Source organism: Zootermopsis nevadensis, unplaced genomic scaffold, assembly GCF_977971745.1.
Source record: "Zootermopsis nevadensis isolate Lab colony 2312 unplaced genomic scaffold, Znev_1.0 Znev_ptg000001l, whole genome shotgun sequence".
In the NCBI taxonomy this organism is placed as follows: Eukaryota; Metazoa; Arthropoda; class Insecta; order Blattodea; family Termopsidae; genus Zootermopsis; species Zootermopsis nevadensis.
This window is the reverse complement of record NW_028259133.1, coordinates 8,002,041-8,011,626: the sequence shown is the minus strand read 5'-3', so window position 1 is coordinate 8,011,626 and position 9,586 is coordinate 8,002,041. Positions and strand designations below refer to the sequence as shown.

General features: G+C 31.7%; 1 protein-coding gene across 7 annotated transcripts in view; it reads right to left on the bottom strand.

Moving 5' to 3' along the window:
- Window positions 1-464: 464 nt before the first annotated feature.
- Abd-B (Homeobox protein abdominal B) overlaps window positions 465-9,586 on the bottom strand; it is a 314,220-nt gene continuing 305,098 nt past the window's right edge. For 6 of the 7 annotated variants that reach the window (XM_087342396.1, XM_087342392.1, XM_087342389.1 and 3 more), the window contains one exon: window positions 465-7,757. In XM_087342396.1, the coding sequence (XP_087198522.1) occupies window positions 7,267-7,757 (491 nt within the window). In that variant the 3' untranslated portion in view covers window positions 465-7,266. The remainder of the gene's footprint in view (window positions 7,758-9,586) is intronic. The other variant, XM_087342414.1, reaches the window with a different exon arrangement.

Sequence of the window (9,586 nt, the reverse complement as noted above, 5' to 3'; positions counted from 1 at the left end):
GATACTTACGCAAAATGAATATGACATAACCAAACTTACGATGTAGAAACTAGAAATTTATAGACAAAACGTATAGCATCAGTTCAACCTACCATTTTAGCTGACCAGTATTTAAATCGATATAAACCAATATCCTGTATACAATTTTTCTGGCGGTATCATTTAAAGTGTGATTGTAATCTAATACGTTCGTCAGAAATTCATAATGGCTTGCTTAATTTCAGAAATTTCGAATAACTTTAATGTTGCATTGGGAGAATGTTACGTGGCTCAATTATAATAATTTGTAAGTCAATATTATTCACGTATAAATAAATTGGGTTTCTTGTAAATACTTTTCGTTTTATTTACAGAATACACAGACAAAACAATCTTGTTAATAAGATGGAACGAAAAAATAATAAAAAGGAAACCTTTTGATCTACATATTTAGCGCATTTGGAACATACAAAATATCACTTCCGTAATTCAAAAAGTTTTATTTTTATACAGACAATTAAAAACAATGTTTATAAAACACATAATATGCGGACAAAGTACGACATTTAATAATTTTAATATTTATAACGCATTAACATTTGAACACAACAATATCGACAAATAGTAACTACTAGGCTAGTTTATATATATAAAAGATGTGACAGTTGTTTGTAATACCTAAAGATTAAATTCATTTCCACACATCCGTGTCCTCTTTTCCATACATACACACATACAACAAAAACAAAAATAAAAATTATAATCACCAGCAAAATTATTCTGACATCTTTGACTCAGATTGAAGAAAAAAGAGGGAGGATACTAGTATCTTCCTTCATTAAAAGAAACACAGATGATGTGATATTATTGCACTACTGACATTAATGAAATGTTTTAAATTTTGTTCCAAAACACAAGTAATAATTTTACACGTAACTGTTGAACACTTATTTGAATTTAGGTGATGTGTGATGAAAAATTTCCATATAAAATAGTTCCTCATAGATATGTGATATGGCGTTAATTGTTCAAATATTTTATAATAAGTACTTAAATTGTTTTAGTATTGCAAGAAATATTTAGCAACAAAGGTTTTTTAGTTTAACTGGTCAAACAACATATTCTTTAAAAGTTTGAAATTTATTATTTAATTATCACAAATTACATCATTAATTGGCCCTTTAATATTTGTCAATATAATATTTAAAATTCAAATAGAAAGAATCTTCTGTGCTGTTTAAACATTAACATAACACTCATAATTACTACGGAAACTAACATCATTGCACAGGAATATGAATGACCATGTTGCATATCAGTCAGGCCTTTCTATATTTTCAATAAAATAGAATTTATTAATATAACCTTACAGTCGTAATATATAACAAATCTTTTACGGAAAATTAAATATGTATAGATATCTCACTTTTACACGGATCACTCTTTCCATTCAAAACCACTTATATGTAACTAATGTATTTCTGAATGAAATCTGTTACTTTCTATGTTAGAAAATTCTTTTACCTAGAGATCTGGTTTTGCTAATTTACGTTTTCAGTACACACCACACTTCAATGGAGGGAAATTGTTTTAAGTTTCTGTTTCACTGCTTACGTTTTAAGAAAATGTAAGTTCGAGAATTTTAAATAAGCAAAAATGGCTTAATAATTTGCTGTGCAATAACTTAAGAAGGAAGAAATGAAGAGCGTTTGTTGAAATATGTATAACGTAGGTTTGGTGGTGAAATGAATGCAGAGGCTAATGCGTCAGTGGAATGTATGGGCTGTCAGATAACGATGTTTGTACGCAGAACCTCTGCACAACTGAAAGTACCTCACATGCAACAAATATTAATTCCTTTCTATTAACGTGGCTAAAATATTTTCAGTTGGATTGGTTTATCGCCGTAATGAATTTAAAGTTACTGAACTAAAGAATAATGCATTAAATGCTAACAGTAGATTGAACGAAACGTGTATAAAGTTCATTCCATTAATCTACAGCGGTAAAGGATAGTACTTAATACTAAATAGAGCACTTAGCCTAATTTCAAATTAATTATATTCTGTTTTACCGAAATATAAGTATGTATAAAAATGAAAGAGAGACACACGGGTTTCTTGAATGGCAATAAGATGGCTCTATTCTATTTTTTCTTCAGTTATTTACCTAATTTATATATGAACTAAGGTACACCAAATGTACAGTTGCTGCTCACAATTAGCGCACCACAGTATTGTTAAGAGTAAATATTTGTATTTACACAGTTTCACTTTTGACTTACTAGAACTTCAAAGTGAAAATGCAGTTGACCTAGGTTATGTTATCAACATTTATACACAATTAATGTACCTCGTAACAGAACCTTCAATACTACTAAGTGAATTTGATAAATGTGTTATTGCATAATGATATTAAAGACTGCTTTTCAAAATTTTGGAATGTTCCCCAAATCACAATTTATTAAAATGCGATATATGAGTTGTTATTTTTACTACAAGAACTATCGTATACACAAATCTTTCGAGACTTTCTCTAAGCAATCTCATTATGACGACACATACTTGTCTCCATACTAAATTTGAAATGTGCTCCCAAAATTAATACTTCGTGGTTCTGATTACGACTGAAATAGTCGGCATTAACACATGGCGCGCAAATTACGATACAGACACTGTTCATTAGCCTACATTTATAAGGATAAACATGTACATTACATAACAACGCAGTTACATTGTAATGAGGTCTTCAAATTGTTACCATTCTCAATAGTTATAGACACACGGAACACATAAAACAAAAACAATAGGCATTATGTACTATAAATTACATTACTATAATACAATTGTGTAGCGGTTATCTTTTTCCAAGGATCGCCATTACTACATTAGCCTTATGTATATTTAAATTTTATTTATAATAATTCAGTACCCATTTACACCGGTTTCACATCAACTCCGAAACAAATGAGCTGTTAAAACATTTCTTTGGAAAATTCTATACTTTTCTATAGTAAATTAGGAAATAATTACCATAACTTTTAATGCTTCTTCAAATGTTCAAAACCTACAGCATCCACACATATTGTAGATATAATTCGGATAAACTAGCTCTTTTAACATTACATCAGAGCTAAAAGTAATTACTGGATGCTTTGTGAGTTAATAGCGTGTCAGTCTTCAATAAAAGACATACGTTTACATATACATGGCCTAGCGTGTCCATTCTATGTAATTTTAAGACAATATTTCTTTTTGTGTTGTGTAGCGTTCTAAGAGAGTTTTGCTGAATAAAAAATTATCTTATATTCAGACAGATATACCCAAGTTTTGGGTAGGCATACGTCTCTTGATAAAAAATAAAATTTTGAAGAAATCCTGCAGAACTCTGATAACTAATATTAAATATTAGACTTCATTTACACTGACAATATTAATATTTTATAAAACTGAATTTAACATACTAATGTATAGAATTCCTTCGTGATGAGCCACCTAATTGAAAACAGCTGTATCAGAAAACATTTACTTTCCTTGTCGCTAAGGGTAAACCATTAAAGAATTTTAATAACAAACAAACACGCCCAAATTATTTATTTTTAACACTACTGTCTCTTCCAAAAACGATAACATGTCTGCGTGAACCATTTAAAAATTCTGCACAAACAAGCATACGCTATCATGTTTCGCACAAGACTCACGTTTTCTCTATATATTCAGTAAACATTTCAAGTTATTTTAAATTTATGACATTTGAGAGCAGAAACTTCCTTCCTACACAAGAAATTGTATTTCAGACGACTCGTTATTTTAATTGAAGATTTATAAATTAGGTCAAAGTACAAATTTCTAATAATTCAATTTTATTCACCATCAAATACAACTTGTATTCGAAGGAATAATTGACCTTCAATAAAAATAAATACTTAGTGAATGATATAACGGAATGGATTTTGTGAATTTTAAAATTTCAAACTTCTAATTAAAATAAATTCTGTGATAATTTTATTGAAATCAAATTAATTGATATTAAACAAAAACCGTCGAAAATAGTTCATTTAATCCTGGCAAAGTTTTAACTTGCTGCCAAGAGAAATTTATATAATAAAGAGTGAAAATTTTATTTGTCATGTTACACTTTTTCAATGACGCCCTTTGTTTAAACTTTATATATATTGCTTATTTCAGTGTCTTTTATTACCTACAACTGATTTTTATTAATTTTGTTTATAGCAGGTCCATTTGAACCAAATAATTTCAGAATTCTTGAAAAACAGGAACGTAAAATAACAGTAATAAGTACACTCATAAAGAAACGAAAAATCTTCAACTGACATATTATGTCTAACCTAGCATCTTGAGTAATAGTTTTAACAACAGTCATATTCAGCTATTTATTCCTTCTACAAGTTTTATTTCTGTGTAACCTATGAAGGAAAGGACGTTAAGCGAAGGTAACAGCTGAATATATAAATTCCGTTCAACTAATAACAGGTAAAATAACATGAAACTTCTTAAGTAAAAACAGTCGTTTTCACTTTTGTTTATCACTATTCATTTCAACCAATATTTTTATTTCAAATCCTTCTTTCTCGGACTCGCACACGATCGCACAAGATTAAAATAACACGTCCATACATAATATATGGAATCGAAAAATGGCGACACTATAGTGATCGTCCCACAGTAAGATTTAATGTATTCGACAAATATACATGCGTAAAACCAAAATGTTCCTTTCATTTCCTTGTTGAGAGTTTCTGGAAAACAACTGATAATTAGTATACATTACTCCCTATATTAACACTGAAAGAGAAAAGGAAATATACTTTTATAGGACTTTTGGTTCATTAAGTGTTATTTTAAAAAATAAATGTTCTTGTCCCCTTTTATTTTTAATAAGGGGCCTCTGGAGTTGTCTTTAGTTGTGTTCTCAACACAATTTGGCCACATTGAATTTTTTTATTATCTTTGCCACTTCTTTTATCTTACATAAATATAACGTAGGCATACAATATTGTATTTGGTACTACATTGTTTCCTGCTGATCTACTTTGTATCATAGAACCTAAAGTTAATGTCCAAAAGTATCTTAAGCGCAAATCTTAAAACCTCGCATAACGTGCAGTGTAGAATATTTATCTAAAATATATGAAATCATGCATACAAACAATGGCAATTAGGCATCTATAGGAAACCCACATTTTCAGACGCAGTAATGCATAAAACATAAAAAATCCTATAACATAATCAAAACACCATACCCCCTATCAATGTACCCCAACCCACCACAAGTAATAAATTATGATCCAGATTTACATTCTTTGGCACTAATATTAGAACACTTACCAAAATATTAAAAAATACGAATGTCAAAGTGGCCTACAAGGTCAATAATACCATAAAGTATCGATGCAATTTAAGAAGATAACATAATAAATGAAATAACAGTTCTGTATATCAGGTAAAATGCGGTAGATGCGAGTTGGTCTATAATGGCCAAACCGTTGGGGTATTTAAAACCAGATTTAAAAAGCATGCCAACGAAATTAGATTCAACTTAACATAATCAAAATACGCCCAATACATCCTCGACCACGGACACGAATACGGCCCCATGGACGTATTAAGTATGGTCTCAAAAGGCAAAATGCTTGACATTTTATAAACGTTCTACATCTATAAAACTATAAAAAAAGGTAAACATCATAAATGAACAGAACACCCACGACTCCAGTGTGTTATTTGACCTGGTAGTAAACAGAAACAAAGTAAAATTTCGTATGTAATAGATGGCCACACTGGTTGGTCAGAATTATTATAAACGCCGCACACTTTTTAAAACCGACAGTAATAACCACGCAACGTTGAAGTTCACAGATACAGACAACGCAACCACGGCTCACCGTAGACCAACAACGGCTACCTCAACTTAGGCCAGTGGACATTAAGCTAAGTAACTCAATATAGATAATACACCAACTCTTGTGCAAGTAAACATGAAGAATGGTTTTATAAAGTGTGACCTTCTTAGGCTCAGAGCTTTGTAACAAGCCATCGTCTTATGAATTGTATGATTTAATATACAGACGTAATAAATTAAAATTTTTCCACTGATGATGACCTCTTGAGGTCGAAACGCGTTTGGCACTAGGTGTTTTTCAAAATGTAAACAGTTTTGTTAGTATGCATGATTTTATATATTTAAGAGCAAAATTTTCCTCAACCTCACAGATTTTACCACGGGCCTTTCTTTACTTTTCATTATTGTGTCATAACTACCACTTCATACAAAGGAGATATTTATTGGTAAGCTTCGAAGAAAACCCACGCATTCTCAGTAATTAATTAAATTTTATACTGAACTTTTTGTCACAAAGTTTAACATATTCCACTGTCCTGCGGCTTGTAATGTGTGCCTTAATACTTTAAGAATATTTTATCTTTCATTATTAGCAAATGTTTCTCTTAAAATTATTGTTCATAATAGGAAATTTGTAGGGTTTGAGTTTCTAATGGCAGGTGGATTCTTACACAGTGGGGAATTTTGGTTGTGAAAGTACAAAATAGATGTAAATGGAATTTAATTGTAACTGGCTATTCTTTGTAGAGTTTGGTAACAAATCAATTATCGCAATTCACTGTTATACAAAATTTAATCTCAATTAACTTAATCCGAATTAACATGTTCTATTTTCTGGGAATTTGACATTACACTGTAATGTGACTTTATAAATTAATATGTGTGTGTAATTAAAATTATTTCATTAAAATAAATTTCCTCCTTGTGTAAATTCATCCTGTTATATTCCTATTTTATCAGGCTTAATTAAAAATTACAAACTCTGCAATATTTCCTTTTAGGGACATATTTTTCTTTGTATCTTAACTACAAAGAGTTTATATTTTGGAATCGCTAACGTACTAAGATTTGGAATTGTAATAAACAAAACTTTAATTTATACAAGGAGCAGTCCATAACTCATTGTAAGATCCTAACGCTGAGCACGCTTCACGCCTAGATATTACTTGATTATGTTCTAAAGAATTTTTTGCCCAAATTAATGCATTAACACTGAGATGGTTATCAAATTCAGAGAAAACTTGAATGACTGTTGATCAAGACTGAAAAGGTACATAGATACTTGCCATTTATAAACAGAAGAGTGTTTGTGTGGACGTCTCCTTTATGCTTGATTCAACTAGTCATAATTTTAAAGAGTTAAGTGGCAACTCCATGGTGGAACTCGTGGTGGTGGCCAAAGACAACTCCAGAGAAAGCCATTGGTCACTGATGATGTTTCACAGCTACTGTTCCGTTGGTGGCCGCAGTAGCTCCGTGGTGATTCTGACTTGCAACCACATGATGTTGTGTATGGTGACTTCCATGGTGATGCTGACTACTCGAGTGATGGTTCTGGTTGTTGGCGTTGCTGTTGTTGTTGTTGTTGTTTTGCTGCTGCGCTGCTTGGCGCTGACTGTTCTTCTTGTTTTTCATCCTACGATTCTGAAACCAGATCTTCACTTGTCGCTCCGTCAGACTTAAATTACGCGCGAGTTCCCACCGTTTTTGTTTGGACACGTAAGCGTTGAACAGGAATTCTTTCTCCAGTTCTAAAGTCTGGAATTTGGAATAAGGTTTGCGTTTCTTCCGGACCGTCACTTGACCAGTCCATTCCAGAGGGTTGGTTCCGGCGCCACAACCGACGCCGACCCCCATCCCGACGCCGGCCAGGGAACCTGCCGGGAAGAAAGAAGATGGGGAGGAACCCCACATCACTTGACACCATTAGACAGTCGCCGGTGGCCAAGAGACAAACGTATCGACAGTCACAGTTTTCATGAGAAAGTGAGGACGCTGAAAGGTGTAAATCCCTTTCATTGTACCCACTTGAAGTATCAGGGAAATTAAATGGGAAGCTAAGGATTAACTACAACACTCATAATATTTCTTTAACAAATAACAGCACAAATTATATTTCTGAACGTTTAGAAAACTCTTTTGGAAGCAAAATATGTAAGTCTCTAAAATTTGTAGAATTGAGAACTCAGAGAGATCAATTTTATTTAATTTCAACACAGCCTGAATTTCATTTAATTAATCACAAAGTTTAAACATTTATAAGTGCGTGGCCGTGGAACAGAAAATTGAATATTTAACAACATGTACTGTCTCTCAGAATTAAATTAATAACGAACATTTTAATATTAGTTACTCGTTATCATCAACTTTCCCAGGAAGAAATATTATCATTACGTCAGGCTAAGCGATTTTAAAATCTTGCGTTCTCTATCAATAATGTTATACTACACCTTTTAATTTTAATTTCCAGGATAATGATCCGAGAGTTAAGGAACACTGCGTTTTTTTCAATTTCAATAATAAATGCAGTGATACATCATATGATAGGCATGCAGATAAGTAAGTACTTGGTTGTTATATGCTAAAAATTATATACAGACATGAAGAAATTAAAGGATAACAAAAACTATAACTGCTTTATTTAAAATTATACAGTAAAGAAACGAGACTTTCAGATAAAATACGAATTTTAGTACCGAGTTAAAAGTACGTCCTATGCACGGCTTCAGAAAACACGATTGGATTAATAACAGCGCCTAATTATGAATATTATTTTCTTTGCAAGTTTATATATGTCACATAACAGATCCCTGATCTTAACCAACAAAAATGTATTAACAATTAATGTGCATTTTTAATCTATCAGTTCGAGATATATATATATATATATATATATATATATATATAATGTTTCTAAAATAGTAATATATTACATTCTTACATTTTATTCAATATAAATAAAAACAAAATTTGGTATGTACATTAACACATGCCTTAGCCATTTAGTGAGTACTTATGTACTATTATGAGAGTAATCTCTTATACATGTAAAATAAAGTGTGATATCAGAAGGAGAAATTATGACGAAGACTTTGAACAGAAAGAAGTAGGTACTAAAAGGTAAGTATACAACATGCGGTAGCATATTTCAAAGGCAACCAGCAGAGGTCGGCAGCAGTCAACATTCTCATCACGACTTTAATATATAAAAATTATAGACATCAAAGACTGAGCCGACCCGCGAAACGTGTACGTGGGTGGTACACAATACTGACAGCTTTGATATCCTTATTTCTCATCCGAGACAACTGTCATGTGCCAGCTATAAAACACGTGGTTAGTTCCGACAACGGGCATGGTTCCACACAGAGAGAATTTATAAGATACAGTGTCTACTGTGTCAGAAAAGTTTGGATAACGATCTATGATTCTAGATTGAGCATCAGAGTGGCTAATCTGGATTGTATGTGGAAAGATTAATCCGAATTTGGCGACAGGTAGGGATAGCGAGATAGGAATCACCTGATAATAGAAATAGCAGAAGGCTTTAAATAATATTAAAACGCTGCTGTAACTTAATGATAGTCATTTTGTGTTATTGCCCGATATTCGTAAAAGCAAAGCGTCTAGATTTTCCAAATTCGTCTAATTTTTACATTTTTAGGACGTGATTTAGAATTGTCAATAATGGTCTTGTCATCTTCAGAGGTATCCTTCAAAATATTTAGATACAAATTTATTAAAT